The sequence below is a fragment of the Lytechinus variegatus genome, chromosome 12 (assembly GCF_018143015.1).
Source record: "Lytechinus variegatus isolate NC3 chromosome 12, Lvar_3.0, whole genome shotgun sequence".
Classification (NCBI taxonomy): domain Eukaryota; kingdom Metazoa; phylum Echinodermata; class Echinoidea; order Temnopleuroida; family Toxopneustidae; genus Lytechinus; species Lytechinus variegatus.
This window is the reverse complement of record NC_054751.1, coordinates 35,093,195-35,109,431: the sequence shown is the minus strand read 5'-3', so window position 1 is coordinate 35,109,431 and position 16,237 is coordinate 35,093,195. Positions and strand designations below refer to the sequence as shown.

The window sequence follows — 16,237 nt, the reverse complement described above, 5'->3', positions numbered from 1 at the left end:
TTCTAAACATATTAGTTATTTGAAGGACGAGTCCACCCTAGCAAAAAACTGATTTGAATAGAAAGAGAAAAATCAAACAGGCATAACACTGAAAATTTCATCAAAATCGGATGTAAAATAAGAAAGTTATAACATTTTAAAGTTTCACTTAATTTCTTAAAACAGATATATGCACATCCTGTTCAGTATGCAAATGAGGGGACCGATGCCATCACCCACTCACTATTTCTTTTGTATTTTATCATATGAAATATTTTGATTTTCCCATCGTTGTCATGTGAAACAAAGTTTCATTCCTCCCTGAACACGTGGAATTTCATTATTTTAACATTTTGTCTTTCAAGCAATTGTCAAATTCGTATAAATTGAAATATTGTACAATTCAAACAATAAAAAACAAAACTGAATTGAGCATATTTAAATAAGCCAAACTTTAAAATGTCATGACTTTCTTATTTTACATCCGATTTTGATGAAGTTTTCAGCATTATTCATGTTTGATTTTTCTCTATTCATTTAAATCAACCTTTTTCTGGGGTGAACTTGACCTTTAACATAATTTTACAGTTAATATCCATAAACTGCAATGACCATGAACATTTCTTAAAATGAGTTCAGCTTTATATTTCTATGCTGTGAGAAAAGATGCAATCAAAAAATATTGCAGCGATTTCAAGTTGAAATAAAATTCAAAATCATTCAAATCCAAGCCAATAGTGTTAAGTGTATGAGCATATTGTGCTTTTGTGCATTTTCAGACCAGCATTGGCAGTGGATATCTATTTTTTTTTACTGAATTCAATTTGCTTTATCAAAAATGTCAACAAAAACGCAGCTTGAAGGATAAATATGTTTAATTTACAAACGAAAAAAAATAATAAGTGTAATTTCACCAAGGTAAGAGTAAAAAGAATTTTCTTTAAATAACACCAAAAATAAATCTTAGTTGGAATGAGGCACAGGAAATGCTAAAAATTGTAAGCTGATAATATCCAGTTCTCAAATTCTATAAAATAGTTTTTGTAGTTGTGAAAGACTGAGAATTTATCTAATAACCGATAAGTATTTCTAAGATTAAATCTATTAAAATCTGCATGTGATCTGATAGCGTTGGTGTTATTCTGTAATTTTCTCTGAATCCAAATATAACTGGTAAAAAGGCATCAATTAAAAAATAAAATATTTGCCATTTAAGCATCAATGTGTATAGCAGAGCTTTTAATGTAGGCAGTGCTAGTATTCATTAAATATAAAAATAAATTTGACATTATATTTTCAATTTGGCACACTTTGGAAGGTGACATTATAACTGCAAAACTTTGTGTTTTACTTTCTGTTACACCCTTTCATTATAATTGAGCATCCTAAAAAATGCTTTTTACACATACATGCACTTTATAATTACAGGTTAAATAAACAGACCAAACCCACCACCTTAAAGGTTACAGATCTATTTGGTGTAAAGTATAAATGAGAATAGTCTGTGTGTAGTTTCATGCGAACTGCTGAAAATTGTAAGCGCAGTTTTCACACTACGTAAGAATAACTTCTCACCTGATTCAAAATCTTCCTCTATGTTTCCTGCACTTTCATCTGGGAGAGGAGCAGGTCACACAATTTTTATAATTAAATCTTATTACCAGGGCCCTCTCTTACAAAGAGTTGTGATTGATCAAATCAATCTAAACTATGGAGAGCCAGTAAGGTCATCATCCAGTCAAAGTATGATGTAAACTTGTGCATGATTTATATCAGTGTTTTCATATTGTTTTTTAATTAACAAGAGATTGTACAAACACCGTGTAAATGAATAATCATGATATAAATGGCTTTCCATAATTGAGATTGATCGGATCAATTGCAACTATTTGTATGATGAGGCCAAGATATACTGTGCATCCAAGAAAATGCAGAACCCAACATGTACGTGTAATGGTGACATACTACTCTTTCATCAGTAAGTGATTCAATAAAAACTAGAAAGTGTATTTCTGTAGTTATGGTGAGAATAAAAACTGTAAAAACTAAAAACATGACAAAATGACCACCTACTGTATACAGGGAGATAAAACAAGTGGAGCGCCTTTGGCAGCCTCGCCTGCATTATACTATTCGATACAGCTGCAGTGCTGCCTTGAAAATAGCTAATGAATTATTATTCACAGAAGAAAGCATTAATATAATAAAATATGTCCATTAACCCAAAATAGCCTTTGATCATGTGACCTAAGACATGTGCAAAACAATCATTCATACTTGATTACCCTTATATCAATGTTTCATGAGCTAGATCTATAAACTTTTTAAGTTATGATGCCAATTCAACACATACTCCAAACACGACCAGAGTTTATTGTCCTTTAAATGACCTTTGATCTTGGCCATATTCCTGAAATGCATACAGGGTAATCAGGGGTACGTTGCTGCTCTTATATCCAAGTTTTGACCTTTGCCATGTGACCTGAAACTTGCACATGATATTCAGGGATATATGGTTGCTCTTATGTACAAGTTTCATGAACTAGATCAATAAACTCTTATGACAGTTCCTCAAATAATCCCAACATGGCCAAAGTTTGTTGACCCTTTAAAGTGATCTTTGACCATTATCATGTGACCTGAAACTCAGGCAGGATCTTCAGTGATATACTATTACCCTTATGTCTAAGTTTTATGAACTACGTCCATATACTTTCGAAGTTATGACATTTCAAAAACTTAACCTTGGTTAAGATTTCGATATTGCTTCTCCCAACATGGTCCAAGTTCATTGACCATAAATAACCTTTGACCTTGGTCATGTGACCTGAAGCTCAGGCAAAATGTTCAGTAATACTTGATTACTCTTGTGTCCAAGTTCCATGAACTCGGTCTATATACTTTCAAAGTTGTGATGACATTTCAAAAACTTAACCTTGGTTTAGATTTCAATGTTAACGACGCCACTGTCGCCGTCAGAAAAGCGGCACCAATAGTCTCGCTCTGCTATGCAGGCCAGGCAAAACAAAAATCAACTGCAAATAAATTGTTGAAATCATACAAAATCATAGAAATCAACCAACACAAATTCAGTTTTATTTCAGTGTTACATAAATTGCCAATATGACAGAAGTATGATTTTTTTACGTCTTAAATTGTCTCCATTTAAGAAAAAAGATCATATTATATGCATTACAAATTTTTAAATGCTGATACTTTAACATGCATTTTAGGTGCTACATTTTTTCATGAAATTACATAAGTGAGGGCCACAAGCTGCACTGTGGTAGAATTATGAAATTTGTCTTGTCTTTTCTATCATCTGTCTCATCTCTGTAAGATAACTGATATATCACCTTAAATCAGTATTTTCAAAAATTAACTTAACCATCCATGTTTTATCTTATACACTCATTCTTCAATTGTCAACCAATCATTAAATGTTTTCTACATATTTATATATCAACCAATCAAAGTGTATATTGTGTAAATAAATTCAGGCATTATTGACATTAAGCATAATACACCCTGCACCACCTTTATATATATATATGTATATTTATAAATATATATAGATAAATGCATGCACAAAAGCAACAAAAGAAAATACTAAAAGTTGCAAAACCCTCTACAATATGCTAAATATGCAACGGCTTATTACATTGTAGTCCTATGTCAGAAGAAAATACTTTATAAAAGGAAAGTTTCCTAAAAACATGGTTTTAGTTATTATTTACCAGATATTCCTCAGCTTATAATACCTAACATGATGCATTTTATTCTAAAATGATGTATGACTGAATGTGTGTGATATGGATGATTGTCATATAGAACTGCACAAGAAAATTCAATATCCTTTTTTTGGAAGTCATTGTGAATGCCTTTGTTTCAATTATTGAAATAGAGAATGATATCATAAAAACACAGAATTAATGGTATCTCAGTTTAAAATATCTAATAACATTTCACAATTCAGAATTCTGGTAGCAAAGATGGAAGAAATTCAGAAAATGGGATGTAAGTTTAAATCGCTGGATCTAGAAGTAAACCAATAATGCACATGTTGCACCTAAATTGTGTAATTATGCTAAAGCTTTGTTATAATGCAAGTAGTTTTAAACCTCCATAAACAGGGAATTTCAGGAGAGCGGAAGACAGTAGATAGAAAAAGAGACATAAATATTTGTGCATCAGAAAAAAAAGAAACACAATTTTCATATTTATTCCTCAGAAAAAATATCAAATCAGTGAGAAAAATGTGTAATATTACTGATAGAATATAAGCCTTCAAATGAAATTTTGATGTTTTGAGAATCATGCATCGCTGCACATCATTGTTTATGAAATATTGTGTAAATTTTACTTTTTTCACCTGAATGTTCCAGAAATTGGACATGATGGAAAATGAAAAATTAAAGGAATAAAAACGTCAAAATTTGTCACAATTCTTCTTGCTTCTTAATCTGTTTTGATACAAAAATATTTTTGCTTCAAACATTTTTTTACATTATTCTGACAAACATGATAAATTCAATACTATGCACACTGTCAGAAATTGCATGTTAAATATGCAGTAGAAGTGAAGCACCTGATATATTGCACTATTTTTCTAAACAAAAATATTCCAGCTTGGTTATAGAAACCTTGTTCAGGTATCTTTGGAATACTAGCATTTTTTACCTCAAATAAATTTTATATTTTTGTAACAAACAAACATAAAATTTGGGTTTCCTTTTTATTGATACACCCTGAAGTGTGGCAGCACTATGTCTATATACTGTGGTGGCATTCTACCACTATGTCTATCTACGAACAAGAACTGATGCAAGGGTGGGGCTAGCGAGGGCCAATCCAAGCACTTATCTTACCTTCATGGAATACTTCATATGTTTCTTCTTCAACACCGACTTTAAACATTGAGAAAAAGTCACAAAAATCATACTATTGATCATAAAGCTTCAATGAAATTATGAGTGATAGGGTGAGTGGACATAAAGTACACTGCTTTATGGGAAGTTATCATGATACTATGAACCCATGGTCATGAGACTTTCTAATGACTAAAATTGTTAATAAATTAAAGATAACTCTAAAATAGATCTTAGCTTTGTTGCTTTTGTATTTTCTCCTCTAGTCTACATGCTGGATTGTTCGGAAAATCATGATTTTTTATGCTTGTGGATGGATTTTATTGAATTTTTAAATAAAATTAATAGAAGGATGGAAAACATTTGAATGGAAGATGAGGAATGACATACATAAAAACAAAAGAAGGAAGAATAAAGATAGTCTCACCTTCTCCTTGAGGATAACCATCTTTTAAAACAAAATTAGAAACAAGAAAACACAGGAAACAGGTTATAAGAGGAGTATTGAGGTAAAATTATTTTAAAATCAAAGGTAAGATGTTCTTGAATATGTGTGTGTGAGGAAACGGACAGGGTGAACATACACACTGACACTAGGCAGTACAATAGGATACAATGCATAAGATAAAAGAATGGAAGAACAGAAATATCGAATACACCTCTAGCTACAGATATTTTTACACAAATTATGGTACCATCTTCTATCTATTAACACCCTGTATAGAGTCCTGTAGCAAATCATTGGCTACCATGGACTCAGTCTGATATGACATCCATCTTTTTTTTTAATTGTGGGTGTACCTATATCACTGTGGGTGTCAGAATTATTTCTAGACAGTTATGGTGCCATCCATTCTATATTTGTAATGCACATCCTTACTACCTTCTTGAAGGGATTGGATTTACATGAAGTCAGGAATATCATACGTAATCTTTATATATTTTGTATGGGCACTTTTATATTTACGGTGTCAAATGATTTTTATATTATCAAATTTAATATTGGTAAAATTTTTGAGTTTCAGCAAATGTTTGGTCCTAGTGTTGGCTTGACTAGGGCAATCAATATCATAAGAGGAGAAATTTAAAGGGGCATCAGTTGTCCCCTTTTCACTCACCTAGCATGTCAGCTTTTACATTTTTTGTAATACATCCCTATAGGCCTACCACTTCCATTTGAATTTGCTGCAGTCTATACATGTACGTTCTATGGGGTCAATAGCGATATAATATTGCCAAAAGGGCATTTTATGGGGTATTGAGGGACTCCACCCTCTCCCCCAGCATGCCAACAGCATTTTCCGAGCTGTTTAGCTTTATTTTCTGAATAATCAAAACACTCATATTCATTTTTTAATTTTAGTTTGTCAAAGCAAGAAAATGATCCTAGAATGTTTTCTTACCTGTTCTATAGTCCCTTTGAGGAGGCTCTGGTGGACCCAAGGGTTGAGGATTGACTTTCCTGTTACTAGAAGAATACAAAAAGATACTGATTTAGAGTTATGATATATTTCTTCTCAACCTCACATCTATTTTGGTATATATTGTTGGTAGATTTACGAAGCACAAAGTGGCATAACTCTTCACTTTAACTGCAATCAAAAATTGAATATGTTCCAGACTACTCTTTGCTATCAGTTGCCATGGAAATGTATCAAATATTTTGTATGATTCAAGTAAAAAAAGAAAAAACACAAAGATCTACTCTCACTTCCACAGTTGAAATAGTAATGCAGCAATTTTTAAAGACATGAGTTGCTTTGAGAAAAGTTTGTGTGTGTGTACCAAGAATCCACACAAGAGCAATTCATGTAAAGAAAACCCTTTTATGCATTGAAAATAATGGCAAGGTCCTTGCACTATTGTGTGCTAATTTCTTTTTATTTAATAAAAAATGATTACACGTTAGAACTTTTGAGATTCAAAATTTAATCCTAGGGATTAAAAATAAAAATAAATCTAATGTTCTGCTTGTCATTATTCACAGGCAATGAGGATTTATTTCAAATCCTTGAAATTTAGAGTTGGTGAACAGAAAATGTGAATTCTTACTTTTTAGAACTGAAATTGGAGTTAGCATTCTTGCTCTTGGCTCTCTTGATGATATTGATATTCTTCCATAGTACACTGGAATTAGAGAAAAAAACAAATAATTTATTAGTGGGCTCGATGAACAATCACAATATGATGGGAGGTTTTAGATGCAAATTGGATGGACATTCAACATGATTACTTTATTTCAAAATCGCATTAGACTTAAAGGGGAAATTGCAATGAAACATTCACCTCATAACAATAAGTTTTATAAATGAGACTGGGGTTAGTATTACTGAAATTAGAAGAAAGATGAATCATTGATAAATGGATGTTCAAAATTTGATGGTAAATTACAAGCATCAATCCATGAACCTAGCATCAAATGAGAGTCTCATTTGATTGAATGAGATCTACCACCTTCTGATCAAACATTCAGCTTTTATAGCAATAACAACTACTCAAGTATTTTCCTCTTTATAGAAGCAGTATCTCATCACAGAGTTTCATTGGATGGTGTGCGCCATGTATATGACAATATATACTGTGTGGGCACGTTGTGGTCTAGAGGTTCTGACTCTCATCTTTCAAACAGAGGGTCGTGGGTTCGAATCGCAGCCATGGCGTGTTTTCCTTCAGCAAGAAATTTATCCACACTGTGCTGCACTCGACCCAGGTGAGGTAAATTGGTACCGGCAGGAAGAAATTCCTCAAACAACTGTGCGCACCAGAATCGCTAGACTAGCTTAGTCGGGTAATATAGGAGCGCCTTGAGCACCTAGCAATGTGGATATGTGTGCTATACAAATCCTGTATTATTTATTTTATTTTAATATATCTTAGACCCTGTTCTCAGTTGCCTTCTCAAACTGGTTTTCCTTAAAATGGTTTCCTAAACTGGTTTAAGGGAAACCGGTTTAAGAAGATCACATCATCAGAATACAATTTATATAGAACAATATCATGTTTCTATCAAATGTGAATGAACTGCGAATACAAAACAGATTCAATATGTTAAATCCTTTTGATCCATTAGCTGATTGCCAACAAACCAATAAACCCATGTAAAATCTTGCCAAAATGTGCACACCCATATCAGACTGCATTTTGGCTTTTCTCTCATCAAATCAAATTGTGAATATATTCAGATTTCAGAACTATGAAATAGTTGTTTTTATATACTACTTTTTATATATTTTACTTTTTAAGTAATTTGTTTAACATGATATCAAAATGAATAAAATATTTTAGTAAATGAGACACCATAAATTAAAGACTACATGTATATTGAATGAACAATGAACTATGTATATATATATATATATATATATATATAGTGTATGAAATAAAAGTTTTGGAACAGGAGTATCCCTAACTATCACAGATTAACACAAGTTGAAGGATAATGTAAGAGGCCAGTTTGCAGCATAAATATACATGTACAGTGTCCAAAACTGATAATTCATTGTTTACTATGTTGTTCCAAAAGCTAATGATGCAGCTGACAGTATCACTCATTTTCCTGATTCATAATTCTTAACTTGAAAGAACATTGGTGCTGCCTGTATGATTAAAATTCAATTAGTATTTTTACAAGATACAAAAGGGGATATGCAATATAGAAACAATGTTCATATCTGTGAGCAAAAAATAATCTGCCATGAAAATAACATGGTTAACCACATTATGGTGTCTTTACCCTTACTTCTAGATTTCCATTTCTTTCTTCCCTTCTTTTTTTTCTTTCTCTTTGCTTCCTTACTTTAATATTTTTTTTTACTTTCTTTCTTCTATCAAAACAATTTTTTGCAGATGCAATGCATAAAGTAATTACAAATCAAGTTAAATTAATTATTTAATGAATTATCTGTTCATTAAACATGTTATTGAGCCTCTGGCTACAAAACATCTCGTTAAAATAAATAAAAAAATAATTGAATTACAAGGAAATTCTGATCAAAGTAGATTTACCCTTCAAATCCATTCAAAAATACACATCATTTTCCACTTATCAACTCACATATGTAGACAAAGACTATCAAGGCAAACTTCTCAATTGCAAAGCATCAAAAAGTGGTATTAATTGTGACATTCACAATAATCAAATGGATATAATTTGTTTACTCTCGCCACCGCAAGAGCTGTGTTTTTTTGTAACTTGGGATAGGGACATGGAAGCTCGTAATTAAAGACCAAGCACGATTTCACATGTATTCCTGCATGGTTCAGTATCTAGTCAGATAGTATAGGCTTGGGGATTTCTTTAGCAATGAGTCACCCTTGACTGGCTTACTCATGCTCGATGTACGAGATCAGTAGCAAATTGGCACCACCTGACGATATCTCGTACAGCATGGCTTCCATATTCAACAGAGACTCAGCACATTGCAGTACATGTGCGTTCATATGTTGTGCTCTATTACCAGTTCGCTAAGTATTTACTGTGAGCTTTTTAAACATTAAAAGTAGTACATTGCAGTAAATTTGTAAACATGTGTTGTGCTCTATTACCAGTTCTTGATTTATTGATTTGGATAAAAAAAAATGAAATATAGAGGCAAGGAATAAGGGGAATTCTCACTTGCATTTAATATTTCAGAATATTCATCACAGGAAGTGATACTGAAATTCTTATATCTATCTTCCATGAATAAACAGTTGCAAAATACTGATACACTGATGAAAGCAAACAATATGACTTTGAATGTTGATTAACCCAAATATATGATATTTGGAAGGAACTCTAAAACTTTGCACAATAATAGACCACTATCATAATTCAAAACGGTCCCATTCAGCATGTGAACGAATTTAATTTTCTAGGTGTTGCAACAGATAAAAACTTACTTGGAATTCTCATATCTCACAATAAATACAAAATTTTCAAAAAGCATAGGAATACTCAGTAAAAGTAGAGTTTTATCACAAAAGGCCCATAAGATCTTGGATCATTGATTTATAACATCATACTTATCTTAGTGTAATGTGGTTTGGGAATTTACTCGCAAAACTAGTTTAATTTGTACACATATCTTGCAGAAGAAGGCTATTCGTATAATTACTCATCCTGAATAACTGTCTCATACCAAACAATTATTTCAAAAAATAAATATACTACCAATTCATGATATGATTCAGTATAATAATGTGATTTTTATGTATCACTTATACAATAACCTTCTTCCCAAAGCATTTGAGTCATTCTTTTTACTTAATAAAGATGCATATAATTGCAATATTCATAATAAAGATAAACATCATCCATGTCTAAAGGGAAACAGGTTACCAAATCATCTGTATTTTATGAAGGTCCATTATTATGGAATTCTTTACCGGATTGCATAATCCAAAGTAAATCGTTTAACCAATTTAATAGAAAATACAAAAAATATCTGTTAGATAAAATGTAATGTAATTTCCAACTTATATATTTCACTTATACTTGTACTACCCCTCTTCCTAAAACCTAATTTTCTTCTTCTTTGTTTTTGTTATATATAATATTATATATATATATACTTATTTAATAATTTGTATGATATTAATGTGTACCATTTATTTTACAAGCATTGATTGTTTTTTCCCATTTAACAGGAGTCTCTCTTGACAATCATGTTAGCTTTTAGTGACACCTCCAATATGTGTAATATTGATTGTTATAACAGAATACATGTAAAAATATGTTATGTGGAAATAAATAAATACAATGTTCACATCATAATGTGCAGAATTATTAAAGAGATTGAAACAAATGAGAACAATTGCCTGTCAAATTCAAAACTGGTTTCATCTATTTTTTTATAAAAACACCTCTTTGACAATTTTGTTCAGATTTCGATATGAAATAAGATCTTCCATGTGGATAAATGTCACTGGACTTTACATTAATACATGTAAATACTCAGATCAATGTGGAAGATACACATCTCAAGGCACAGCTTTTCATCAATCTATTTCATACACAATGATGGCTGCTTAATTACTGCAAATCAAATTTGGAAATACTTTAATGTGCCAAGAGAAATTGACACTGATTAATTTCCATTCACAGAATCTGGTTTGCAATGTGCTACATCCTAAGGGTGAATTTATGCAATTAAGTTACAAATTATCCCATACATTTTTTGAAATGTTGAAAGGCATGTACATTGTTCCTTAACAGTTTTATTGATAATTTTTTCCTCATGTAAGCACATCAAGGGTTTGATAGCATCTACATTGTACAGGTTTCTTTAAACACACTTGATTTGAAATTTTGTTCATGGTTTCTGGGATCTCTTCACTGGCCTTTAGCAGGAACACATTTTTATTATTCATGTTAAAGGCAAAGTCCACCCCAATATCAAAATTCATTTGAAAAAAAGGGAGTGTCATAACAAATCATATGTAAATTAAGAAAGACGTGACATTTAAGAATAGGGACAACCCAGGAGTATCTAAGTTAGGGGACAGATGACTATTCTCCTCCTATATCAAAAAATGGTTTGAATAAATGATCAATAAAATCTTTAAATCAAAATATTATTTATTCATGTCTAGTCTACAAAACTTGAAATCGACATTTCCTATCTGATTTGGGTGAGATTTAGTTATGAGTTATGTTTGTAATCAGTATTTACGCTTGTCTCGTTTTTCTCTATATATAGACTCAAATCAACATTTAAGAATGAAATTTTGTTATACAGTACATACAATATCAGTGCAGTCTTCCACCTCACAACTGCATGTACAATAAAGAATAATTACATTGCTAATATAGAAGACTGTGTATGTGTAATATTCCCCTCGTGACATTTCTGGAGACACTTTGAAATATTCTTATTAATAACATAAAAGCCTATATATGTGTTCCACCCCTTCAGTAATGGAGACACTTTAAAATACTTATAATACACAACACTGTGTGTGTTTATAGTGTAACACCCTCTAGTAATGGAATCACTTTGAAATATTGTGAGTACAGTAGACTATGTGTGTTTATCCTGTATCAACACTCTAGTAATGGAGACACTTTGAAATATTGTGAATATATAGAACACTGTGTATGTTAATTCATTTCAATTTAATTTATTTATTCAACCAGCATCAGGTTCAAACAATTGCACAAAATACATACCAAAATAGATTATACTAATTCTAAAACTAATACAAGTACAGAAATAACAACAGAATGATTTGGTGACCCTGGAGAAAGCAGAGCTTATAAAAAGGGGCCACCGAGTTAAAATGTACAATGAAAATATACAAAATATAACGATAATTACACAAATCAACATCCTTCCAGTAATGGAGACACTTTGAAATATTGCTAATTCAGAAGACTGTGTATGTGAATCATGTAACACCCCTCCAGTAATGGAGACACTTTGAAATATTGTTAATATAGATGGCTATGTATGTATAACACCCCTCAAGTAATGGAGACACTTTCAAATATCCTTATTATAGAAGACTGTGTATGTATAACACCACTCCAGTATTTGGAGACACTTTAACACCATTCTTAGCAAGAATTTGTACTTGTTTACCCCCCCCCCCATAACCTCCAAATATACTCTTCTCTGAATTGAGAAACTTTGTTTATTTAGTTTGAAAAACTAGAAGAAACTAAATAGGATGAATTTATATTAAATAACACATTGTTACTGGTAAGATAGTTGCAATATTTATAAGAAATACATATTTCCTTTTTTTCATGATTTCACAACCACGTATCGACAGAGATACAAAATCAAAAGAACGAATGAAGTTTGAATACTCTTTTTATTCTAATTATATGTCTGGATAATAACATACGAGTAATTTCAATGAAATCATAAGCCAACATGAAAGAAATTTCCAGAATTTTGTTCATGCAACCAAATCAAACCTTTTATTTTGTAATCAGAAACTGTTTTAAATCTAAACCTTAGCAAGTGCTAATAATTGGCCTGGATGTTAATTACCAGAGGCGAATACAAATAGGATTACATAATCATTGCGGTTTATTCTCTGGAATGTTGGCCAGGTACTCTTTAGCTAGGTACTCTTTAGCCTGGGAGTCCATGAGGTAACGATAAGGTTGATCACATTAAAGGATATGTTCTCCATTGGCTTGCACACTATAGTGATAATATACATATGATTCTATTTATTATCATTCAATAGTAGGAGTTCAATGTTTTAATCGTCTTAATATTTTTTTTCTATCTTGACACTTTTAACATTATACATATCGTCGCACGCACCACGAACCGTCCTCTCTGCGCACTTTGATGCAAAAGTTACTTTGGCAGAAAACGCATTTAAAGAAAAGTTTTTTTTCACCAGCAATAAGTGCACCTACAAGGAGAGCAAATTATTTACCAGTGTCTTCGTTAAAAAGTTCAGGTTCCGAAGTTTCATCCCGTATCATTATATTTTCTTGAAGTTAGTTATTTATGCGACAGTGGGCAAAAGAATAGAGAGGACGGTTCGTGGAATACATAGTGACCTTAACTTTCGCATCGAAGTGCGCAGAGAGGACGGTTCGTGGTGCGTGCGACGATATAAAAAATAGACTTTCATGCAATTGCAGGACATTCTAGTGAGGAATATGAAGCATTCTGATAAAACATGTTATAAACCTTGTGCAACACTACTCCAACTATGACTTGCTCAGAATTTACACCTGAATGAAGCCTTGTTTCATTCATTCATTCTTATAGTTTTGAAATATGCAGTTATCTATCACAACAGCGAGCCTTCTCAATTACAATGTGATCTCACTGATATTCATGTGCAGTATTTCACGCTGACACGCAAATAGAAGCACTCATTGACTGCTGAAGTGATTATATTTTGTTTAATGTCATGTTCCTCAAAGCAGGAGATTAAGCATCATATGTTGAAACTAATTACCATCTCAAATTACTTTAAGTTAACATTAGCAAGTTAACATTATTTGATAATTCAAGTTTAAAAAAATCAGTCATTAGAGGGTAGAAAATGTGATGCTGTGCAGCAAAAGTTGACCTTGACTTGATTTCAAAGAAGTGTAGCAGTGAAAATAATAAGGGCATTTTCACACATAATCTTGAATCATCATTGTAATGATGAATACAAGTCATCTTTAGAATCATCGGACCTTTCACACGCTCACTTGAAAACTGTGATTTGAATTCAAATTCCCGGGCAAAAGCAGTATGTGTCTTTGGCGACTTGTCAATCAAAGCACTGCAACACAGATATCTTTGAAAGGGATGAATGAGACAAAGAGAGTGACAGACCCCTGAACAAATGCTTGAAAGGTCACGTAAGCTCCGCCCCCAAAATATGTTTTGTAGGTCATGCCTTTTACACGAAAAATTTGTACTGTAATTTCAGTGAAACTAAACTGGAATTCACCTCCGGGGTAGATTTGGAATTTGTGATTCTAATTTGGTTTCACACGTGCTAAAGATTCATCATTAGCCTTATTTTGCACTGGAATCATCATTCAAATTACAATTTTTTACAGTGTGAAAGGGCAGTAATTCTGTTTATTTAATGTGTTTGTTGACCTAAATTTTATTCATTTAATACAGGGAATAATTTTCCTGGTATCAAATCGCAATTTGCTTAACATTTTTGAATGACTACATAGCATATTTTCACATACGACTGTGAATTACTTAGTTGAGAGCTTTTTCCTCCACAACATATTTCTTAGCATATTTTCTCTCACCTCAAATTCATTAGCTGAAATTCTTTACACATCATCAGCTTTGTTTTTATAACACTTATGTTCTCTTTTGAATAGATGTACAAAGTTATATTCTTTCAAGATTTAATTGCATCTATGACTGGATTGTTTCGTTGTAAATGATAGCGAGGCAGTTGCATGGCAAATCTTTGAGCAGCAGGAGACTATTGTTGAAGATCCAGTCTCCATGTGTCTAGCTGTAAATGGCGCCCTGGGTGGCAAGGCCCATTCTTGTTGTCAATTTGTGCAGATCACTGGATAAGACACCTTTTTTCACTAACATGAGACAATATTACTAAAGGATCATAATAAGAATGTGCCCCATGAAAAGGAAGCCACCAGAAATACACTACTTCTCCACAACTTCTTGGAGACTGAAAACAATTCATTTGTGGGACTGATGTTGAAGCTTATCCAAAGTCACAGAAATCAACCCAATGGTACCTCATAACACTCTTATAGTGCAACAGCAGAACCTCAGTGGCCAGACAGTTTGGCTCAAACAAAGGATTGTGGGTCAAAGCATTGTTTTTCCAAAATGTTTCAACTATCTCTGTGTTTTTATGAGAATGTTCCTGCACCACTGCTGAACTTGACTAATATTAGGCACTGGACCTAATATAGGAACTTGCACCTGACCCTTCCTGCAATTATGATGTGATGTTTATTTCAGAAGAAAAAAAAATACTTGTAACATCACAATGAGCTTGAGAAGGCAAGTTTATCTGCTTCATCAACTTTTCAAGAGAAAATGCCTTCAAGATTTGACACAGTAAAAGACACAAACACTACTTGGTGCACTTGCTCTGTGTCAAGGTCACATACTACATGTGTTAAATTGGGATTTCCCCTATTTGGGCTGATGGAGATGGGGATTGGATCTCAATAGTGGCTGATTGAGATGGAAACTTGATTGGGCAATTACTGCTGATGGAAAACCATCAAATTAGTTCTTCATGGTACATATCAATGCACAGAGACTTTTGTCACTCCACATGAAGGGAAATTATTTACGCGCACTTTCTTTGAGGGACAACCAAGAACTGCTTTAAAATCTTTTATGTCTATTTTGAAATCTGATCTGATATTTTACAGCTGATTGTATATCACAAATTGTAATGATCATAATAAATGTGGTATAGTAAGTCTCAAATGATATTTGAATATCTCAAAAGCCTAGGAAGTCATTGTGGGTTCATTTCCTACACAAAAACCTGTGTCATGGCATGCCAAGTCAGTATACAATTAGTCTTCAAATATGAAAGAAAGATTGGGAAAATCAAAAATATCCATTGTGTTGGCTAGCACATCATGAACCCCCCATGTCACAACCCCTGTCTATAGTTGACCAGGCCACTAAACATGTGCACCCATAGAGAATGCTGCAGTGTGACACTGACCTAGCTGTGACCGACAGTCCCAGAGAACATTGAACTTTTCTTAAGCAAAGTAAATGTATTTGACATGGATAATATAATGATAGAAATTGGAAATGTACACTCACCTTGCTCTATCGTCTCTCCCCATAGATGACTTTATCAGGGAATCAAATCTATCCTTTTGTAGATCCTGCAAGTGATGAAAGGGTACAGACAAAAAGTCATATCTTGTACACACCACCTAACCAAATATATCTCCAGAGGAATTCTGTAAT

The 16,237-nt window shown here is 32.6% G+C and overlaps 1 protein-coding gene across 7 annotated transcripts in view; it reads right to left on the bottom strand.

Annotated features, from left to right (window-relative positions):
- The window catches only part of LOC121424971 (proteoglycan 4-like), a 106,535-nt gene that overhangs the window by 55,746 nt on the left and 34,552 nt on the right, over positions 1-16,237 (bottom strand). For 3 of the 7 annotated variants that reach the window (XM_041620872.1, XM_041620878.1, XM_041620873.1), the window contains exons 3-8: positions 16,088-16,152; positions 6,900-6,974; positions 6,251-6,315; positions 5,275-5,295; positions 4,848-4,886; positions 1,555-1,593 (exon numbers count right to left, since the gene is read on the bottom strand). In XM_041620872.1, the coding sequence (XP_041476806.1) occupies positions 1,555-1,593; positions 4,848-4,886; positions 5,275-5,295; positions 6,251-6,315; positions 6,900-6,974; positions 16,088-16,152 (304 nt within the window). The remainder of the gene's footprint in view (positions 1-1,554; positions 1,594-4,847; positions 4,887-5,274; positions 5,296-6,250; positions 6,316-6,899; positions 6,975-16,087; positions 16,153-16,237) is intronic. The other 4 variants (XM_041620875.1, XM_041620874.1, XM_041620876.1 and 1 more) reach the window with 4 other exon arrangements.